Source organism: Camellia sinensis, chromosome 5 (genome assembly GCF_055761805.1).
Source record: "Camellia sinensis isolate YWXY chromosome 5, ASM5576180v1, whole genome shotgun sequence".
NCBI classification, from domain to species: domain Eukaryota; kingdom Viridiplantae; phylum Streptophyta; class Magnoliopsida; order Ericales; family Theaceae; genus Camellia; species Camellia sinensis.
In genome coordinates this window covers 192,200,323-192,223,383 of record NC_138965.1, presented here as the reverse complement: position 1 = coordinate 192,223,383, position 23,061 = coordinate 192,200,323, and the positions used below count along the sequence as shown (strand labels likewise).

At 37.1% G+C, this 23,061-nt stretch overlaps 3 protein-coding genes across 4 annotated transcripts; 2 read left to right on the top strand and 1 right to left on the bottom strand.

Annotated features, from left to right (window-relative positions):
• Positions 1-767: 767 nt before the first annotated feature.
• On the top strand, positions 768-2,112 carry LOC145790310 (uncharacterized). Its single transcript, XM_082868063.1, has 2 exons — positions 768-1,279; positions 1,365-2,112. Exons 1-2 carry the CDS (start codon positions 866-868, stop codon positions 1,959-1,961), a joined length of 1,011 nt encoding a protein of 336 aa, XP_082724189.1. The 5' UTR covers positions 768-865; the 3' UTR covers positions 1,962-2,112.
• Positions 2,113-6,417: 4,305 nt separating this feature from the next.
• Positions 6,418-7,746, bottom strand: LOC114324046 (uncharacterized). Its single transcript, XM_082872438.1, has 2 exons — positions 7,131-7,746; positions 6,418-6,944 (listed from the first exon to the last, which is right to left on the bottom strand). Exons 1-2 carry the CDS (start codon positions 7,744-7,746, stop codon positions 6,418-6,420), a joined length of 1,143 nt encoding a protein of 380 aa, XP_082728564.1.
• Positions 7,747-8,281: 535 nt separating this feature from the next.
• On the top strand, positions 8,282-22,008 carry LOC114285656 (Plasma-membrane choline transporter family protein). 2 transcript variants are annotated; one of them, XM_028228723.2, is made up of 7 exons: positions 8,282-8,576; positions 9,404-9,876; positions 10,620-10,803; positions 10,927-11,151; positions 11,277-11,393; positions 11,961-12,194; positions 21,426-22,008. In XM_028228723.2, the coding sequence occupies exons 1-7, from the start codon at positions 8,496-8,498 to the stop codon at positions 21,639-21,641; spliced, it is 1,530 nt and encodes a 509-aa protein (XP_028084524.1). In that variant the 5' UTR covers positions 8,282-8,495; the 3' UTR covers positions 21,642-22,008. The 2 variants fall into 2 exon arrangements, with proteins under 2 accessions (XP_028084524.1, XP_082727055.1); XM_082870929.1 differs by having other exon boundaries at positions 8,313-8,662.
• The last annotated feature ends 1,053 nt before the right edge of the window (positions 22,009-23,061 follow it).

Below are 23,061 nucleotides of genomic sequence, written 5' to 3'. Positions count from 1 at the left end.
TAAAATATTAGACCATCTCCAACGCTGAACCTAAATTGATATCAGATTTAAATTTTGATGAAAAATGTACTTTTCCATGCTCCAACCGTTGCATCAGATGAATATCAAAATGAGAAATCAGCAAAAAAAGTATCAAACTGAAAACAAGTTCTGCATTTTACCAAATCACTGTTACTGACCGTTGAAGGAGATACATCGGTTGCTCGGCCGGTTGACCAACCAGTCAACCGGTTCATGAGATTAGGCGACGGGTTTGGACAGTGAGTGGTTTGAACTGGCTGAACTGGGTTTGAACTGGTCCGTGGCCTGGGGAACCGGTCAACCGGCCGGTTGACCGGCTGGTTGACCATCCGGTCGCCCGGTCTACGCATCCTACAGGTTTGGTTTGAACAGGTTTGGTTTGACAGGTTTGGTTTTAACAGGTACAATTGTGGACTTGGAATAATTTGAAATAATTTGAAGGGTGATATAAATTTTAATTTCATTGAAAATATAATTCAAATTGTTATCTTTTATATAAATATTTTAAAATTAGTGGTTTCAGTAAATTTACCGTTGAATGGACAGAGTCTTTTGATAATTTGCCGCTCATATACATCTTTTAAAAAGTAGCCGTTTTAATAAATTTACCGTTGCATCAACAGAGTTTTTTTAAAATTTACCGTTGATAATGTGTGCTATAAAATATATCAGTTTTGTATATTAAGATGACAGAGTCTTTTATTTTGAGAAGAGCATTATATTGTATGTTGTGAATTTTGTTTCTTCTGTGATTTTTCTCCATTGAAACTTTAATTTATATTGTATATCATTCTAATATTTTTTACTATTTTACATATTGTATGTACTGTATTTTTTTTAAGTGATGGAAGATTTCCAAATGTTTGAAGAATCACAAATGTTTCAGCACAACACTGATATTAATTTTATGTCGGAAACTTCGCGAGAACAGAACACGCAGAGCAGTGATAATCATTTCATTTCAGAAACTTCTCGTGTTTCTCGTGGTAAAGCATTTACAATTATAGAAGATGAAACTTTATGTAGATCTTGGTTAGCAGTCTCTCAAGATCCCATTACTGGTAATAGTCAGACTATGGTTATATTTTGGGAACGAGTACTTGTTAATTTTAATTCACAATTGAGTGGTGAATCAAATCGAAACCGTATTTCTTTGTCTCACCGTTGGTCTGCCATGCAAAAGGCAATTAATAAATTCTGTGGTTTTCTTGAACAAATTCAACTGAGGCAACAAAGTGGAACAACTGAGGCAGACATGGTAACATTTATTTGTGTTATTAAATATCAAATTTCTTCTGTAAACATGTATTTGTTATTAAAATTGTTGTAATTTTTTCTTGTAGGTCGCTGAAGCAAAGCGGATGTATCATGTAATACAGAAAAAACACTTCACATTTGATACATGTTGGGATATTTTGCGCCGAAGTTGTAAGTGGGATGAATTTCGAACACAATCCAAAAAGAGTACGCAACATGCTTATCCATGTTCTAATCCACCAACTGGAGAATCTGATGCATTTCAATCAAACCAGAATAATGTTCTGCACGAAGAACCATCTAATCCATCAACACGACCAATTGGTACTAAAGCAGCGAAAGAGAAGTTGAAGAATCAAACAACCCGCGATAGTAGATTTGATGAAATGGCTGCCAACCAATCCAAAATGGTTGAAGTGTTATCAACTATTTCTGCTAGAACTATTGAGCGAGATGAACAAAAGGCGATCGACCGTAACCAGAAAGCTGCAGACCGTCGAAGAAGGGCCGAAGATAGGGAGGAACAACTAAAACTCCTATCTATGATGAATGAAAGAGAACAACGAAATGAAGATCATAAAATAATGTCAATGGACATGACAAATTTAAATCCAATGCAAAGGGCGTACTACGAAGATCTTCAACGACAGATTTTATTTCGAACAACTAATAGGTTACCTTGAAAGGTTCTGTATTTATTGGTTTCATCTATTGGTGTCATCTATTGGAAAAGGAAAAGGAAAAACTGTGTACAATTATATGAAATGTCTCACTTGCGTTTTCTATATATGTAAAATGAGAAATTAATTAATTTGTGCTCAGTTTTTGTTTGTTGAGATGGTTGCGATCTATTCTCTACTGCTTCTTTGGATACCATATTGATTGGTAAAAACAAAACACACCAATTGCTAAGTACTTATCATGAATCTAATTCTTCTTCATGAATATGTCAGGTAAGGGGCTCATATATTTTTTTTGCTTCTTCATGGGTGTTGTTCTTCTGTTACGCAATCAAGTCCAATGGGCTATATCTTCATATTGTTATAGATGATTATAATTCCAAGGTTTTATAATTTCACCCTTCATTCAATCTGCGTCTTATCTTCATCTCAATGAATCTCCTCTATTTGATTTCTCAAATAAGAATATGTTGTACATGTACATACAGTATTACAGATAACTACTTACATATAAATACATCCTTTATTCTTTTCTTTGGTTACCATTACACCTTTCAAAAACTTTCATACAAATTTAAGTAATCAGAAACATTAATAACATATTACAGATTATGGTATGAGTGAAGGTCGAAAAGATGGTGCTAAAGTAATACCCAAGCAAGTTCATTTTATATCACATAATATTACAAAATCAGTACATTCATAAAAGAAATTTACCTAACAAAAGGTTGTGAAAATAATACAAGACAAAACAATGGATTAACATTGTGGCACACCGATCAGCAGTCATTATCTGGTTGTGGTGGAGGAGGGAAGTAGTGATGGTATATGTCATTTACACGATGCTCAATTCTATCAATGCGATTGTTTGCCATGTCATGACGTCTTCCAATGTCCAAACGAAACTCACCAAATTGTTCAATTAATGAGTTCTGTGCAGTGGCAAATGTCTCAAACTGAGTACCCAACGAATTGACCTGATTAGCCATTTGATGTTCCCATTCAACGCGTTGATTATAACGTTGTTCTTCTATGGCCAAAAAATCAGTCCAATATTAAGGTGGTTCAGTTGATGGCATCACATTGACAGGAGAATCTTGTCGAGCATCATCTGGTGGGACTTCATCCTCTGAATCTTCTGCAGCATTATCATTTCCCATTAAATTGGCGGCTGCACCAGCCCGATTCACAGTATATAGCGTAATGGGTGAACGGATTTTGATCTCCATTTCATTTGCAAGATGAATCTTAAAATATTTGAAAATTTTTGTCAAGAGCGCCCCAAACAGTAATGACCGGCCCATTTCTTGATTTGCCAGCACCATTTCTTTCATAATTATGTAAGCCACATCTAACTTCTGCCCAACCTCAAAACAGTATAACAAATAGGCATTAAAATATGGGACCGCATCATGATGTCCTTTTTTCGGAGTGACATTTTCTACAATCCACCGGTGGAGGATGCGAAGATAAGATTTTAAATGTCTTGCTTGTAGACTAGTTCCAGTAAATCTGTTCTGACATATAGTAGTATATACATCAGAACCATTACCGACAATATTAACTAACTCAGCCTCAGTCTGAAAATAGGTATTTTCTTCACCTACCTCAACTCCAATAATGCGTGCCAAAGTAGGAACATCAAACTGTACACCCTTTCCTTTCACATATGAGATAAGAGTAAAATTTCCATCTTCTTCGTGAGTAACTCTTAGGTGAACATAAAAAAGGGATACTAGCCGTGGATATACCTTTTGGGGTAAATTAATTAAATTTAGCCATCCCATTGATTCAAGTTTACTAACTAGTAGTGCATCATATTGAGGTGGCAGATTGACCCTCCTCCCTGTTACAATAGGTCGGCTTGAGAAATTTTGAAAGGCTAGTTCATGACTTTCACTGAGAAATTCATCTGTAGGATATGACTGATTTTGAGGCTGCTGTTGTTCGCGTCGGTGAAGGTTAGAACTTTCACCAGCTTCTGTTCTCACTCTTTTAGTTCTAGGCATGATGTAAATATCTGTTGAATTTTAATAAAAATGTGCTGTAATGAAGTAATTAACATAAACACTGTCTTTTAAAATGCTCACTGTAAACATGAACTTAGAATTAAAATGTAGACATATATTTTTAATGAAGCATGGCCACTGAAAATTTAAGAACATAGTAATGTACTATAAAAGCATGCAGACTCTCTATTCAGTACATATCAAATGAATGTAACATCAAGTACAAATCAAAATATTGTTCTGTAGTGCAGGTTTTAATAAACTATTTTCATTTTAAAAACATTAAAGTAACATGAAGAAAAAATCAAAATGTTGATCTGTAGTTGAGGTTTTAATAAACTAATGTCATTTAAAAAACATTAAACTCAACTCTTGTTCTGTGGTTGAGGTTGAAATGAACTACATTAATTTTGAAGACATGAAAATCAAAATGTTGATCTGTAGTTGAGGTTTTAATAAACTAATGTCATTTAAAAAACATTAAACTCAACTCTTGTTCTGTTCTGTGGTTGAGGTTGAAATGAACTACATTAATTTTGAAGACATGAAAAGCAAAATGTTGATCTGTAGTTGAGTTTTTAATAAACTAATGTCATTTAAAAAACATTAAACTCAACTCTTGTTCTGTGGGTAATTTTCAAGACATGAAAGTAAAAAACATTCATTTTCAAACATGAAAGGTTTTAATAAATTACATCTATTTTGAAAACAAGAAAGTAACATGAAGTGAAACTTAAACAACATAAATTTAGAAAACATGAAAGTAACATATAGTGAAATTATGTTCCTGTCTTCTGTAAACCAGTTGAAGAAACCAGTTGAAGAATTGAGTGGCATGCACACTGGAACCAAAAAAAAAAAAAAAAATTGCAAGGGCCGGTTGACCAACCGGTTGCCCAACCGGTTGCCCGGTGACTCACCTTGGTCAATAATGCTGCCTGTTTGTTCTGTGGTTGATGATCTGCCTGTTTGTTCTGTGGTTGATGATCTGCCTTGTTTTCAAGAATTGAGTGGCATGCACACTGAAACCAGTTGAAGAATTGAGTGGCATGCAAAATCTTGATCTGCCTTGTTTTCAAGATATGCCTTGTTCCTCTGTTCCTACTGATGCTGCTTTCCTGATGATGGAGATTCACACTTGAAAATGTAGAGTGTTCCTACTGATGCTGCTTTCGTGATGATGGAGATTCACACTTGAAAATGATGGTGATGGCAATGTTCAGATGATATAGAGGATGGTAGGTGGTTCAATTGATAGCTTCTGAATGGTAGGTGGTTGAATAAATGATTTTATATCATGTAGTTCAATGTGTGTAGGGTCAATGTTGAATGTGGCAGAAAAGTAGGTTGAATGGATCAACATCAAACTCATTTACGGATGGCACAAATAATTGATGCCACAAATAATGCAGGACAAATTTATGGAATGGCACAAATTATTGATGCCACAAATAATGTATGGCATAAATACATTGAATAATGCACACATAATGTATGCATTGAATAATGAAAATGCATTGAATTGAAAATAAATATACATACAAATACATTATTGAAGATAAATACATTATTGAAAATAAATACACAAATACATACAAATACATTATTGAAAATAAATATACATACAAATACATTGCATATACATATTGAAATGCACACATAATGTACAATTATAAATATTGAAGATAAATCCTTACAAAAAAAATTATTAGAATGCACCCTTACTTAATTGAATGCTTCATTTGATGGAAAAATTGAATGCTCCAATCCTCACTTCTTAAAAATGCCAAACCCTTAATCATCAACTATTTTTAAAAATTCCAAACCTATTCCCAAAAGTTTGAGAATCACGAATTTGGTAAGAAGCTTTTTTTTTTGCCTTGATTTGATGAAACAAATGTAAAAGTTTGATGTAGATTGGAGGTGATTTTTACTAAATTTGTCATCAAATTTTAATTTGATAAAAGATTGAAGATTCTTAGGAAATGTGTGATTCACTGTTTAAGGATGGAAGGGAATCAATGAGTAATGGTAGGAATATAAATACAAAACACGAGACAGATATGTCTCATATGAAATGTGATGTACATGATATGAGATCCACATATAATACTCATTTCATGTAAAACTTGAATGCTTCATATTTTATATTTCATATTTGTGTTTCTACAGTTATTGGGGAATCAATAGTGAACCAAACTTGCAACTCCAAAATAGAATTATAGAACTCCAAAACTTAGCAGTCATACTGAAATAAATTATTTTGATGATTGTTATAAATTGAACAGAGAACAATTATGAATATTGAAGATTGGATGACCACAATAGCACATCTAATCACATAACTTCTGCGTTACTTGGTTAATATAGTACATCATAATGAAGATTACAAACAAGACAACCTTCTATTTCTTTACTAAACAAAATTACAAAATATATCTGTGGTGAATCTAGTTTTCACCGCGAAGATGCCACATATGTTCTATTAAATCATTACGGAGGGCATGATATGCATTTTTATCCCTAATACCTAAATGACGAGACAAAAATGATTCAAAGTCATTGGTAGGAGTAGAGGAAAGTTGCACTGGTGTGTTGGTAGATGACATTTCATAATCAAAATCAAGGTGCTCCTCCCTCTCATCTTCAACAATCATATTGTGTAATATAATGCAAGTCTTCATTATGTTGGCAAGCATTTTTGGATCCCAAAAATGTACAGCACCACCTATAATTGCGAATCGAGATTGGAGGACTCCGAATGCCCGCTCGACATCTTTCCTAGCAGACTCTTGCATCATTGCAAAATGTTGTCTCTTTGCTCCTTGGGGAGAAGAAATTGTTTGAACCAGTGTTGCCCATTGCGGGTATATACCATCAGCAAGGTAATAACCCATATCGTAACTATGTCCATTAACAGTATAGTGGACAGAGGGAGCCTTACCTTGGGCAAGATCAGAAAACAAAGGTGACCGGTCTAATACATTCAAGTCATTGTGTGACCTAGGCATTCCAAAAAATGCATGCCAAATCCATAAGTCATAAGAAGCTACTGCTTCAAGAATGATGGTTGGCTTTTTTTGATGGCCTACGTATTGACCTTGCCATGCTTTTGGACAATTTTTTCACTCCCAATGCATGCAATCTAAACTTCCCAACATACCCGGAAACCCCCGAACCTCGCCAATAGCAAGTAACCTAGCAATGTCAGTTGGTGTCGGAGATCTCAGATATTCTACTCCAAAGATTTCAATGACTGAGTAACAAAATTGTTGCAAACTTTGAATGACAGTGCTTTCCCCAATACGTATGTAATCATCAACTGCATCTGCTGCAACATCGTATGATAATATTCTCATCGCTGAAGTCATTTTTTGTAGGGCAGATAATCCAAGTACACGAGCTGCATCTTGTTTTTGAATAAAATATGGATTCTGTGCTTCGATTGCATTCAAAATTCGCAAATACAAAGGACGACGCATTCGAAAACGTCTCCGAAATATTGTAGGTGAATACACTGGATTTACAGCAAAATAATCTGCAAACAATCTGTCATGACCTTGCCTTCTATCTCTGCGTATATACTTGTGCCCTACAATAGAACCCCCGATTTTCTTTGAGCTATCACTTGACTTAAGAATCTGAACCATACTACTGGTATTCTGCTCATAAGCTGCTAAAAGTGTAATCATATATTCATCATCAGACTCCTCATCAGAGGAGGAGGAAGAAGAAGAGGATGAAAATGAAGTAAATATTATGGATTTCAAAGTATCCATTACCCTCTGTTTTTGTTTAAGATATGATTGTTGTGTAGTTGTGTAAGATATGATCCTTGTCTGGCATATAAATAATAATGTGTTTATATGAGATTTTGGTAAACCAATGGAGGGAAAAAGAAATAGCAAAATAATTAGGAACAGAAACGGAGGGAAATCAAAAAAGAAAAAAAAAAAAATTACAGATGACCGGTCGACCGGCCGGTCAACCAACCGGTCGCCCCCTCCCGGTTCACATCCGTCAGTTCACTTGGTCGGTTCAAACAGTTCAGTTGTTGGTTCAGAAAGGTTTTTTAAAAAAAAAAAAATTTCCTCTACCCGGTTGACCGGTCCGGTCGACCATCAGATCGACCATCCGGTTGTCCTGACTGGTATTTGATGAAGCTGAAGCGTTGGAGTGTGAAGTATCAAATTCAGGAAATGGTCATTTTTTAACTCAGATTTGATGAAATATTAAGTTAACCGTTGGAGATGCTCTTACGTATTCATATTACGATCCGAATTCATATTACGATCCGAAGATCCGCCACGTGATATACTTTTTAGCCGTTGAGTTGAGTTGCGGTGAGGTGAGGGTGTTCAGTTATTGTGTCCAGTCCACTTTCATTTTCGAAACGTCTTTTTTTTTAATTATGCTTTCTTCTGTCTCTCCTCTGTCTATTCAAAACCCTAAGTATTGATCCATTTGATCCCCAAACAATGCTCGACTCTTCCAATCCCATCCTCACCCTCCAATCACTCACTCCACGATGAGCGACTCTCAAACCCCCTCCTCCTGCTCTTCTTCTTCCTCCTCCGACGACTCCGGTTCACTCGCCGCCGCCCAACGGGTACTCTTCTGATCACCACTTCATCATTCAATAATCAGCTCAAAATTCAACAATTTACATGTCTCAAGCACTTTATATGTACACATGTATGTAATTTTCTGAATCTAATTTGTACATGTATAGAATAGACTAATTGCAATTTTACTTCTAAATTTTTTTTATGATAAGGTGGGTTGAATTATTTGGTAACTGTCAGCAGTTGTGATTTGAAGCAGTTAATAATATGGACATTTTTGGGAAATTTTTTTTTTTAAAAAAAAATGACATGTTACAAAGCGTCGCGACCTTCTGAGTTATGTGCTTTATATATTATATATCTATATATCTATATATATATAGTGGCAGTGGGTGCACACATGAAGCGATTACAATTGTGGATCTAAACTTTTAGCAATAGCGGTGGCATAACCGTTAGGCCACTTAACCAGTTGCCTAAGGCCTATGAAGAACATTTTAAAAAAAATTTATTGTTAAAGGCTCCAATTTTTCAAAAGCCTAGTAAGATAAAAGCTAGTTTTGATGTTTGGCCTAAGGTCTGCAAGGTTCTTAAGCCACCACTGTTTAGCAATTAACAATTTTATGGGGATTCTACAAAAAATAATAAAACGTGATAAAGCTTCAGTTCATAATTGTGTACTTTATATGATAGTGTGTGTATATATATGTATGTACATATATAGCTATAGAATTTTTGATCATGGCCATCTTAAATTTGACCGATCACAATAAATTTTTCAAACTTACAATGTTTCAAGTGCATACACATACATACATAGCCATGTTGGTCTTTGTTACTTATGCAGATTGCTTTATGTTTTGAATTTTAGAATGTTGGGCGGATTCATAGAAGTGCCGGCGGTGGTGATTCGCGGTCTCCCGGATTGGCTCTGGAGGGTCTGCGTCATTGGCGGGATGTTTTCTGGTTAGGTGTATTTATGTTGCATATGATTGGGGTAGGTTTAATTCTCACAGTTCTTGGGCTCAATAGGTTTAAGAAGAAGGATAGGCTTAACATTGACAAGTACACAATGAGGTTTCTTGAAAACCAAGCAGGTTTAACAGAGGATTACTGGCCGTTATATGCCGTTGCTGGTGGAGTTGGGACGGTTATTGGGTGGGCCTGGTTGTTATTGCTTGGTTCACGTGCAAATCAAATGATGAAATTTGCGGTTCACATATTGACTACTTATCTCGCTGTTATTAGTGTGTTGTGTTTTTGGGGCAAACAATTCTTCTGGGGTGTTGCTTTTGCTGTTGGAGCTGCATTGCAATTCTTGTATATCATATCAATTATAGACAGGTAAAAGTTTGAGATTGTACAGCTTCATTTCATCTGATTATGTTTTTGGTGCTTTGGCTCTAGTTAGAGTGATTACGTCGTGTGGGATATGTCACCAGTATCACAACTTCATAGTTTTTAGATGTATGCAAATTAGTAGGAAAGACGAATTCAGTTGGTATATATGGACCAAATCATGATGTTATACTGTTCATTATTAGAACAATGGCTTTTGAATATTAAGACATTAATTTTGTGTGACTACTGACTGGACCTGGGTTTTTTTTCAGTCACTTGCTCTTTAGTAATGATGAAGCATTTTGTCATATGATTGGTACAAATAAAATTCTTAATATAACACTTCAACAGTGAGTCCATCTCTAAACATGTTGGAAACATATCATGTTAGTATAGATTAGTACTTTAAATTCTTAGTTTAAATAGCTTGGTCTTTTGTATTTCTTTTCACTTGACTTAGTTCTAGTTCCTGCATGAGGATTCATACTCATCAAAGATAAATAATTTCACAATAGTTAAGGTTTAGAACATTCTCTTATTAGTTTGGGATGACTCTTCCAAATTAAATGCATCATTGTTAGTAGTTGCTTATGAAAATCTTGCAAATATATTAGGCTATGATTTAATTTGTAAGCAAATGGTTAGTTTGCATTAAATAAAACTCTCTCTTCTCTCTCATGATAAAGATTTGGAATAACCTTTAATCAACTGTTTCCATTGTTCCCTGACTGTATATTTTTCTGTAGGCTTCCATTTACCATGTTGGTTCTGCAAGGAGCTGTTAAGATGGTGTGGAGTCTTCCCGAGGTTATGAGAGTAGCATGCACATTCATGTTAGTCATGCTTTTATGGCTAGCACTATGGTCTTTCGGTGCAGCTGGTGTTGTGGCTTCAAGCATGGGTGATGGTGGACGTTGGTGGCTTCTTGTGGTGAGCTGGCAAGTTTTTAGCTATTCATTCTTTTTGTTATTGTCAGGGTTTAGTAAGAACAAGGTATTATCATTGTCTGTTTCTTCCACTGAGATCAACAAGTGCTGTTATTTATATATGCAGGTATTCTCTGTAAGTTTATTTTGGACAGGTGCAGTTCTCTGTAATACTGTTCATGTTATTGTGTCTGGGATGGTGTTTCTTGTTCTTATCCATGGTGGTCGAGAAGCGGCATCAATGCCTTCCAAGCCACTGTTGAAGTCTCTGCGGTATGCCATGACTACTTCTTTTGGTAGCATCTGCTATGGATCACTCTTTACAGCTGCTATCCGGACATTGCGGTGGAAGGTAGTCAAATACTGCTTTGAATTAAGTTTTACAGAAATATTATTTGCACAAGTGGATAGCATTCATAGATATTATCAAGCATGCATGGGTATGACTGATTATGCAGTTTGATTGAATTCTTTCAGATTAGGGGATTCAGGTCAAAGATCGGCAACAATGAGTGTTTGCTGTGCTGTGTTGATTTCCTGTTTCATCTTGTGGAGACTCTGGTTCGTTTTTTCAACAAGTATGCCTATGTCCAGGTAATTCTATTATCCTTTTATTGGTAAATTCACACTGACAGTCTTTGTGACAATTTTTATTTTATTTTATTTTTTATTTTAATATTCTGGTGACATTCTGCGATAGTGATCACTTCTAAGTTGTAGCATCATTGTCTTCAATCTTTAGAGGGAATTTTTTAGAGTTATGCACATGGATGGACGTCCAATAATTCTTACAAAGTTTATCATTGCAAAGTCTGATTAAATATAAACTAAGGCCTCATTTGGAAACAAGTTATTTTACTAACTTTTTGACTTTTTACGAAAAGATGTGCAGAAAAGTAGAGAGAGTGATGTGACAACTTATAGTGACTTTTTGGCTAAAACATGTAGTTGCCAAACGAGACCTAAACAGGGGGAAAAGTACTTTTTTGCTGGTACAGCTATTTGTGATTTCTTAGTATTTTTTAAAAACAAACTTTACCACCAAGATTATAAGAATTTGTTTGTTGATTCATTTATCTAAATTTTGTCTCAAGTTGTTCATTAGACTTCTGAAATTGTCAGTTCCTAGAGAATATACCAACATACTTTTGTTCCTTTCAGATTGCAGTTTACGGCAAAAGCTTTAATCACTCAGCAAGAGATGCCTGGGAATTATTCCAATCAACTGGTGTTGAAGCACTCATTGCCTATGATTGTTCGGGTGCTGTTCTACTGATGGGTACTCTTTTAGGTGGGCTTATTACCGGAACTTGTGCAGGAGTTTGGACAAGGATTAAATATCCTGACAGAGTGATTATGGTGGGCTCTACGGCCATGTTGATGGGAATGATCTTGGTAAGTTGATGAAATTGTGTCTGCTTTGATGATGCACATCGAAACTAGTCAATCCCATAACCAAAGCAATCCTACCAATTTGGGTTTGGTTTACTGGATTGGCTTTGGGTTGAGAAGCAAGTGACCCACCCAATCCATTCAGTTCGGATCTACCCAACTCAACAGGCCTAGGTATAGAAGAGGACAGAGTTGGGTGCTGTGACCTGCATATTGGAGCTTAGTAGCAGGAAACTCCTACATGGGTGAAGTTTCTTACTCTAGAAACTAATTCCATGCTTCCAAGTAAGAAACTCGCTCCCATTGAGGAAGAAACTAGCTCCCAACTGAGATAGATCCTCTCAAATATACAAATCTCAAAGACCCAAAAGAAAAACAACTCAAACTTATTCTACTACTTTCTATTTACATAATATTTATTTATATTTAACAAAGACAATTGTAGCTGACATCAATCTCCTATTATAATTCACACTTTAACACATGTTAATATTAAGCAGAAAAATATAATTGTTAGTATATATTTATATATTTAATATAAAATACACACACGCTTCCAACCATAGAAACTTCCATATGCCACCGCTCCCCCAGTCCCCGCTCCTGATCCCTTCCTGCCCCAGCTACTGTCCCTGCCTCCTCTTTGTACAACTAAGGGTTGGAAGGTAGTATTTGTTTCTCTGCTATGTTAACTTGACATTGTGCTTGCCCAAACCTGTAATGACTTTCTGGGACCTTGTTTAGTGTTCATACTGGTCAGTGTAGTTTGAAGCAAGCCTTTTTTTGTCTGGCGAGGGCGGTTTGCTTATAGCCAACTAGGTTAGAAAATGTTGATCTGCTGGAATCTTGAGAACTGTTCAAGATTGGTTTGAATTAATCTGAACCATACTGAACCATGTGCACTACTCCTGCTTCCTTGACAAATGTTTGTCCTTTTCCATTACTGGTTGCTGAGTATATTCTAGCTGGATTTTTTTGACAAATGTTCTTGAGAGGGTTTTTTTTTTTTCTTCTTCTTTTTGTTTTTGGGGTGCATGGAATAAATAGTTCAACTTTAAAAAAAGCGTACAATTTTTTTGAGACTTGTTTGCCCGTATGTTTTAAAAGATTTGAGACATGTGTACTTTGTTATTGTTTCTCTGCTAAGAACAGTGTTTTTAAAGGCTCAAGGCACACTAAGGCGCTGAAGATCTCTCGGGGCCTAGGCGCAAGGCGAGGTGCAAGCTTTATTGAAGTAAGACGCACAGTTTTAGTAAAAAATAGAAAAATTAACATAGACTAATCATTCATAGTACTAAGACAATTTTTTTAAAAATAAAAAGTAATCAAAATTCAAGACAAAATATAGAATAATTCTCAAAGTCATAAAAGTGCATTTTACATAACATTCCAATTTTCAAAGATAAAATAAAAATAAAAACATAAACAGTAAATATCCAAAACATAAATATTCATCAAATACTAATATATGTCTTAACACTTAAAAACATCAATATCAAAAGAAATGGTAGGCTAGGTCAGTCGATAGTCAGTCAATCATCATCCTCAACATCAATAGCAAGCAAACTATTATCTTCTTCTCCATCAGTTGATTTATATCCCTCAACATCTTCCTCCTCTATGTCATCTGAGCCCGCTTCGTCTTCATCTATTAATTGAAGTGGAGTTAACTTTGATGATTTAGATATCCTCGGTTGTGTCTTTGAGCGTGAACTTGTTGCTCTACTTGCATGGCTACTTTCTTCTACTTCAAAAGCTCTAGCAACGGTGACCCACGCCAAGCCATCATCATCATCAAACACAGGCTCATTATCTTCATCTGATTCTCCATCCATCCTCCCAAGCAACCACTCATTACTTACATCAATATTTTGCAAAGATATGGGATCAAGAGTGTTGCGCATGTCATACCTAAATCTCAATGTTCTATTATATTTGACAAACACTAAATCATTGAGACATTGTTGTTTCAATCTATTTCTTTTCTTGCTATGAAGCTGCAAGTATTAAAAAGATATTAAATTCTATATAATGATAATAAAAAATATTTGAATTGAACAAAAAATTAGTTAGAATGTTAAATACTCACATGTTCAAATACACTCCAATTTCGTTCGCAACCCGATAAATTACATGTTAGGCTAAGGACTTTTATGGCAAAAGTTTGCAAGTTTGGAGTTTTAGAACCATATGATGCCCATCAATCAGCTGCGATAATCACTAGTTAGAAATAATTGTTACCAAGTATTGAGTTTTACTAAAAGTATTACTAAAAATAAACTCTATGAATCTATAATATATTACCTGGTGCCCTTATATTTCTTTGCCTAATCGCAACAGACTTGTCAAAAAGACTCTCAGCCTTCATATAAATACTCATCTCATTAGTGATCAAATCTTGAACAGTGACATCTAGGACCAACCTGTTAAAACCTACCACCTACTTCACCCACTTCACCTACTCCACCACCTACTACACCTACTCCACCCACTTCACCTACTACATCTCCTATATAAAGAGCACCTCACCATTTGTAATTAACAACATACATCAATCAATAATACATCAATTTGGCATGTAACAAAAAAAAAAAAAAAAAAAAAAAAAAGAAGTGGTTGTGTGTAAGGCGGTGGCTTTTGTCAAAAAAATGAAAACTTTCCATTGAGATAGCATCTGAGCAAGCTAAGATAAACCCATTTGAGTGGAGTACTTGGAGCTTTGAGTAAAATATTATAAAAAAACATATATATATATATATATATTAAAATGGGCGCGCCTTTTGATGGCACGCCTTTTGATGACACCCCTTTTTGCCGAGATTGACAGACAAACCCTTCCTGTAACCCTGTCCAACCATACTTCCTAGTTGCCATCGCCGAAAGGGAAGGGGCGAGAGAGAGGAGTGCAAAGATGTCTTTTTTGGTGAGGTTTTGGGTAGTGATGAATTTGAAGAAATTGAGACAGTCATCGACGACGAGATCGACATCGGGGAGGAAGGCTTTGAGGCCGTTGGACTGGCCATGGCCTTCGAGATCTAGGGCGAAGCAGGCGAACCCATGTTGGGCGAGGAAGATTGGGGTGGACTGGAATGTCCAGCTGATGTCATTGCCGTAGCCGTGGACCATCAGGATGACGCCACGTGGAGGGGAGCTGGAAAGGGGAAGCCATGATCGAGTGAAGAGGGTGAGGCCTCTGGGTGAGGTGTAGAAGGATTTGGTGGATTTGATTCCTTGGTTGGAGTAGTAGTCTTCTTCTGGTGTGTTTCCCCAATAGTATAGCCTGTTTTGGAGTAGTTTTTCCTCCATTTCTTTGGGGGGTTTGGAGCTCTTTGGTTTTCCGGCAGCCGTCGTCGACGGGGACGTTGCGGAGGACGCCGCCTTTGGTCCAGTACCGGCGGCAGTTCTTGCAGGAGGAGGCAGCGGCGGAGATAGGCGTATGAGGCCGCAACACCACCAGAACCACCAGTCCTGGAAGTGTCCCCTGTGCGATTCTTTCAACATCGAATTGGACCTGCCACCGTCGCTGGGCGATGATGATGGAAGAAGGGTAGCTTCCGACGCTACCGTTGGGCTGTGAATTGATTGAGTGATGATCATGGTAGTGTGTTTCAGTGAGGTGCCGAGAGGGAGAGGGAGATTTGAATTGGTTGAGATCCGGCGGGCGGTCAAGGCAAGGTTGCTGCCCGCCGGAAGGCGAAGAACACCAAGATCTTTAACCTTGCTCTGATACCATGTAAGATAAATTGATGTATTATTGATTGATGTATGTTGTTAATTACAAATGGTGAGGTGCTCTTTATATAGGAGATGTAGTAGGTGAAGTGGGTGGCGTAGGTGTAGTAGGTGGTGGAGTAGGTGAAGTAGGTGATAGGTTTTAACAGCCCCCCGCAAACTCAAGGGGGATAGGAACTAACCAACTTGAGTTTGGAGAGAGTAACAAAACAAGAAAATAAACTAATACATAAAATAAAAGAGGATAGGAGACACTGTATGGTCGTGTCAGACCATTGGTGAAGACACTGTATGGTGGTGTCATAACGTTGTAAAGGACACTGTATGGTGGTGTCATAACGTTGTAGAGGACACTGTATGGTGGTGTCATAACGTTGTAGAGGACACTGGCTCGTGTCGGACCGATGTAGAAGACAGTTTATGGAGTCTTGCTGGACCCTTGTAGAAACTAACCGGAATCAATGTCGGGACAGTTTACAGAGTCTTGTCGGACCCATGAAGGAGCTAACCGGAATCAATGTCGGGACAGTTTATGGGGTCATGTCGGACCGTAGGAAAAGTCGCACCCTCAAAATGTGTCTATTTTTTCAAAAGGCGTGCCATCAAAAGGCGTGCCCAATCCATAAAAAGGCGTGCCATCAAAAGACGCGCCCATGTTGTCGTCGAGCGCCGAGCGGCGCATGATGCGCGTGTCTGCCTTGTCTATTTAACCAAGGTTGAGGCGGAGGCTGTACAAACCAGTCTGAAACCGCCGAACATTTGCATTCTGAAATACTCTGTAAACACTCTGTTGCCCAGAAAATGGCCTCTTCTTCCCGTGGTCTGCTCACTCTCTTTCCAGACCTCAACGAGTCCACAAGAGAAATAACTGGTGCGGTGGCCCTGGAACCTCAACCAAGCGCCTCTGGGTTTGCTCCGTTGAACTTTCCGATGTGGTCTGTGGAGCAAAAAATGGCGGTGCAAACTGATATTGAGGCCAATCAGTATACTTTGAAGTCATGTGTGGAGACCATGACTGCGGTCACAAACTTGTCGCACCGGCTTCAGAGTAGGACAAATGAGGTGCAGCAGTTAAACGCCCAACTGGCTCTGCTCCAACGCATGTATAAGGATGCGCGAGCAGAGATAAGTGTGCTAAAGGCGGAAAATAAGGAGTTGAAGCGGAAGGCCACCGTGATGTTCCGATTTGGAGGTCCGCCATATGCTGCAGTGGAGGAGTATGGGGGAGTGAACGTGCTCGGTGGCGTGGAAAACACGGAGGCAGCACCGTCAAGGGCCGCTCAGGACGGAGGCAAGAAGAAGAGACCGGCGGCAGAGTAGAGAAGAAAAATCCCGCCGGTGGATGTAGTTGTTTTGTTGTTGGTTGTTTTTTTTTTTTTTTTGTGTGTGTAAAATTGTGATCGGGGTTGATCCCTGAGATAAATAAAAGATGGTTTGGTGTGCAAAGCTAGATGGTATGAATGGAATTTGAAAAAGATTAAAAATAATGTGAAAGAAAAATAAAGAAAGAAATAATAAGAATATACTTGAAATCAAAATGAAAGATGGGGGAAATAAGGAAAGTGATTCATGTGGTTGTAACGCCCCACTACTTGCTGGCCCAAATAACTTGTGGGTCGACCAACAATACCCAAAAGCTTAAGTCCAAGTTATTTAGTAGCAAGGTAGTGGTGCTATATATGCCCAAGATCACCCATGCAAACTTCCGATGTGGGACAGGGGTGTTACAAACTCCCCCACTTATAAATCCTCGCGTCCTCGCGAGGGTCTATAATCAATCAGAATACCACGACAAGCTCGTGGCCAGCCCAGAATAAGTGGCCCACATGGTTGTGTGCATGGGTCGGCTCTGATACCATTTGTAACGCCCCACTACTTGCTGGCCCAAATAACTTGTGGGTCGACCAACAATACCCAAAAGCTTAAGTCCAAGTTATTTAGTAGCAAGGTAGTGGTGCTATATATGCCCAAGATCACCCATGCAAACTTCCGATGTGGGACAGGGTGTTACAAACACTGTTTTGTGAAAATCGGCAATGGTGTTCGGTATTTATTTATTATTTTTTTTTTTGGTGGGTTTAATAATAATAATAATAATAATAATAATAATAATAGTAATATATTAAGGAGGAAAGCATGTGTGCTGGTGGGTTGAAAAGTGAAAAAAAAAATGAGAGAGAGTGACAGTGTGTGTATGTCTTCTACGTGTATGGTGGGTATGGTGTATGTATAGTGTGTTGTGTATGGTGTGCATGTGCGTGCTGGGTGTGTGTGCTATGTGTCTTAGTCTTCTCTTTTCTTTTTTTTTTTTTTCTTTTTTTTTGTTTATGGCTTTGTTCCTTCTCTCTCCCAAAATCTGTGTGTGTGCTTTCAACCCAAAAATCAAAAGAGCTCTCATTCATAAAACCCATTCATCATTTCATGATCTTTTTGCACCTCTAACGCTTTTGGGTAAAAGAATTCTGGGTTAAGAAAGTGCGTAACTGCATGTAAAGGCCGATGCAATTAGACATCCCATCTTTTGTCGATGATTACGAAGATTTCATTATACTTCTTTTCTTTATGATCAAATGAACTTGCAATGCATTCTTTTGCCCTATCCATTGCCTCGTAAATGTATCTCATGGGAGGTTTCTTCTCGGTATCAACCAATCTAAGCACTTTGATGAGAGTACTCGAGACCTTAAGCACAAACACAACAGTGTTCCGAAATGAAGGCATCAACAAAGTTTGTGCCATTCTTTTACCTTGTGGCTCCTTTGCCCATTTGTTTGAGGTCCAGTCTTCAGAGGTGACCATCTTTCTCAAATAGTTTTTTTGTTGATGCATCCTAGACAAAGTCAGAAAGGCGGTTGCAAATCTAGTTTTTGCAGGTTTTATCAAATTCTTCAGATTTGTATAGCGCCTCATCATGTTTAGCAACGTAGGCCGGTTGTAAATGTAGCCATGTACTACAATACCCCTTTCAAATGTCTTTTTTAGTCTAGGTATCTTGAAAATATCTTCTAACATCAAGTAGCACATGGTGTCCAATACAAGTGTTCATACTTGGCTTCCAAAACCTCCCTATAATGTAATAATTACGAAGAATTATTATTTTCAAATTTTTAAATTTTAAGTACAAAACAAACTACGAGTAAACAATTTTGACGTAAGAAAGGAAGAAATATTCTTACCCGCTAATACATTAGCTGCAGCACTATCAGTGATAACTTGCACCACATTTCCTTTTTCAACTTTCTTCACAAACTTGTCTAGTAATTCAAATAGCTTCTGCCCATCTTGTGAATCGCTAGAAGCATCAACGGACTCAACAAACATGGTTCCTCTTGGACAATTAACTAAAAAGTTAATCAATGTCCTTCCTCTCTTATCAGTCCAACCATCAGCCATTATGGAACACCCGTATTTTGCACAATCCTCTTTATGATTCTTCATCAAATCTTCAGTATGTTTTATCTCTTTTTTGAGTTGGGTAACCCACACTTCATGGTAAGTTGGTGGCTTCATACCGGGACCATATTGCCTAATGACTTCAATCATTGGTCCAAAACTCTCATAATTTACTGCATTAAAAGGGATACCAGCATCATACATCCACCTTGCAAATCTTTGCACTGCCCGAGCTCTCATTTTTTTTTTGTAAGGGTCAGTCGCATCAATTTTGGTTTGCTTCCCTTTTGCTTGGTCTCTTCAATTTTTCACCACTGATTCAGGATTGGGTGTGAAGTAAACATCCATAGACCATTTTCTCTCTGACATTTTTTATTTGGATTTGGATTTGGATTTGGATTTGGATGAACCTTGGCTGCTTCTTGTCAACTTACGGCGTTGATTGACATTGATCCCAACAACATCTTTATCTTCATTTTCATCTTCCATGTCAATGTCATCGAAATTAGGCAACATGTTCATTTCTTCTTTTTGTGTCTTCTTTTTTGACATGAACTCTCTAATCTCTTCTCTTACATGAGCTGGACACTTCAGGCAAGCAGTGACATTCCTATAACCTTCCGTGAGGTGTTGTTTCGCCCGATAAACACCTCCATTGATACTTTACCACAAAAATTACACTCAAACTTGTTTAAATTATTCTCCTCTGCCAAAATGGGCATGTTGCCATGCCGGATCTTTTCTATTACTTTTCGATGTCATTTTCTACATAACAAATTTAATAAATGGAAAATAATTTCGGTGTAATGTAATGTGTGATTAATTGTGTAATGTAATGGAAAATAATGTGTAATGGAAAATTACACATTAGCGCAGTGTATTAATTAATGGAAAATTAATTAATACAATGTCATGGAAAATAATGTAATGGAAAATTACACTCAGTGTAGTGTAATGTAATGTAATGGAAAATAATGTAATGTAATGTGTCATTTTCAGTGTAAAAAAAAAATAGAGACCAATAGCAGTGTATTAATTAATTATTTGTAAAAAAAAATTTAGTGTATTTTTTTAGTTAATCAATCAATAATATAAGTCTTATTTTGTATTTGTATTTTTTTTTTCTAACAGAGACTAAAGGCATAATTGAACCAAAACAAAAAAACAAAATAGAGTAGAGCAGAAGAGACTGAAGCAACGAAGAAGAGAGAAGAAGAAAAGAAAAAAAAAAGACTTGAAATGTTGAAGAAGAAGAAGAAGTAGAAGGAGAGAGAGAGAGAGAGAGAGAGAGTCCATCGAAGTTGAAGAAGCCAGAAAAAAAAAAAAAAAAAAAACAGACGACACAGATTAGGGCAGAAGAAGAAGAAGAAGAAGAAGAAGGGGGGGGGGGAGAGAGAGAGAGAGAGAGAGAGAGTCGAAGTTGAAGAAGTCGTAGCGCACTTGGAATGTCGAAGTCGAAGTTCAGTAACCCGGTCGAAGTCGAGAGAGGAAGAGACGACACAGATCAGGGATTTCATTTCAGTTGTATTGCGGTTGTACTGTATATGAGTTGTAATCCTCTATGGTTAGAGCCATTCGAACACACACCACAGTCGTTAGATCAGAATTAGGGCTTAAACCATCAATCACGCCTAGGCGTGAGCCTTGCGCCTCTCTCGCCTGCTTCAAGTCGCGCCTAAGGCGCGCGACTTTTTCAAAGTGCCTTGCTTGGGACTAGTTTAGGCGGACAGCCTGTGCCTCGATGCGCCTTGCGCCTAGGCGCGCTTGTCACAATACTGGCTAAGAATTAGACTTTATTCTTCAGGTTTTAAAATTTCCTATTTGAGTTCACCAATTGTTTTACCGTCTTGATTTGCATATTATAAATGGCTTAACATTTAATATGAAGATATTGGGTTTTTATTTTATTTATTTATTTTTTTTTTTGAGGTTGGTGAAGCATTTGTTGATATTCATCAATTAACGAGCTTCCAACATATATACAATTCCTTTTTTAAAAAATTCTGGAGTTTTTCAGTTGACTAATTTGGCATGATATAGGCTGGGAATGTATGTTGCATGAACTAGTGGGTGGTACAAAAATTGCTATATGATTATCTGATCTTTCAGGTTGGATTGGCAATGGTGGTTGTGGAAAGTGCTGTTACATCAATATACATCTGTTATGCAGAAGACCCCTCCTTGATACATAGATGGGATGCCGAATTCTTCAACCAGATGACAGAGACTTTACACCAGCGTCTGCAACATAGGAGTGCACGAGCAAGGGAAGTATTGTCCCATGGTGGGCTTGATGCCCGCTTTGAAGAAACAGTCCCGGTTTGAAAACTTGCCAATGTTTATAAAATGCAGTGTAAATCGGTTCTGTCATAATGTATTCATCGTCTAAGTTAGGGTTGGGCCAAGAAGCTCAATTCATATCGCAATCATTGTCATTGACATTGTGTTATTGTGAAGAAGCTCAATTCAAGAAGCTCTTGTGTAGCAGAAGCTGTCTCTAGCCTCCAGTGGGAGGGGAGGATCTGGGTTTTAAACACTCCATCCTGAAAAAATTTGCCTCCAAATTGACAACCCTACATGGAACAGAATTAGAGGATGGCATGGGCGTGACTTGCTGCACTCCTTGTTTTGTATTCAATTTCTATGTTTAATGGGTTTTTAATGTTTCATGGGATTTTAAAGCTTTATTTTATTTTATTTATTTATTTATTTATTTTGAAAGCAACAGAAAAGCCAACAAAGAGAACACCAATGGGTCAGAACTGCAGCCTAAAATAAAAAGGGGAACTACTTGCAAACCATTGACAATTTTTGAGAATTACAATATACATGGGAAGATTAAAATTAATTACAAACAAGTGAGAATCACCCATCTAATGCGGCACCATTTTCTTCTACAGTCTTTCCTCTCTAACTTCGGCAACCGTTGGTGTTGTGTCATAAGGCACGACACTGCTGCTGTGAGGTCTCATACGAGATTGTTCAAAATTTATTTTGATGAGTCAAATTATTTATATTTTAAGATTTACTGAGTATATTATTTATAATAATAAAAAAATTAGGTTAATTGAATAAGTGTAGTTTCATGAATAGTTTCTAAATTTTTTTTATAAATTTTTTTTAAAATCATGTTAATTATTTATTTTGTAAAAAATATATGATCTTGTTATAAGATTACAAATATTTAATTAATTTACTTTCTTTTTTATAGATGATTTACTCAATGAATTTTATAATATGAACAATTTAAATTATTGAAATAGACTTAAAATAAGCCTCCATAGGCTCACAACATGATACTGTGACAACACAAACCTCATGCCCCTTCTATACACAGTTCACTCCCCATCTACACTTAATTGTCACTCGAAACCCTTATCCACTCCAAACCTTTTTGCCACTCTCCCATCTAGGTGGGTGAGGGTTGATTGTGGCAAGGTTGGGTGGGAATAGGGCAAGCAACAAATGTTGAAGGTGCCATCGCAGGAAATTACGGCAGACGATCTGGACTCGGATGAGTAATGGCTAGTAGTCGATAGTTGAGAGGGCAAAGAGATAGAAAGAGAAATGAATGAGAGAGGGAGAAGAGGGGCATTTTGGTCATTGCAATGGAAAATTCTATTTCTTTTTATTTTGAGTGCTGTTATTAGCAGCCCATAAATTATTTTGGACCCCCCAATTTTTAACTCTTTTTTAGCCTCAAATAAAATTATTACAAAGGAAATCATTAATTTTGGGACACTTC

Bases quoted from the DNA above. Each gene is read 5' to 3' on its own strand.
- LOC145790310 (XM_082868063.1), top strand. From the start codon at position 866: ATGGAAGATTTCCAAATGTTTGAAGAATCACAAATGTTTCAGCACAAC. The intron at 1,280-1,364 runs GTAACATTTATT...TTTTTCTTGTAG, and splicing joins GAACAACTGAGGCAGACATG to GTCGCTGAAGCAAAGCGGAT.
- LOC114324046 (XM_082872438.1), bottom strand. From the start codon at position 7,746: ATGGATACTTTGAAATCCATAATATTTACTTCATTTTCATCCTCTTCT. The intron at 6,945-7,130 runs GTATGTTGGGAA...TGAATGTATTAG, and splicing joins CGAGGTTCGGGGGTTTCCGG to ACCGGTCACCTTTGTTTTCT.
- LOC114285656 (XM_028228723.2), top strand. From the start codon at position 8,496: ATGAGCGACTCTCAAACCCCCTCCTCCTGCTCTTCTTCTTCCTCCTCC. The intron at 10,804-10,926 runs GTGAGCTGGCAA...TTATATATGCAG, and splicing joins GACGTTGGTGGCTTCTTGTG to GTATTCTCTGTAAGTTTATT. The intron at 11,394-11,960 runs GTAATTCTATTA...TGTTCCTTTCAG, and splicing joins ACAAGTATGCCTATGTCCAG to ATTGCAGTTTACGGCAAAAG.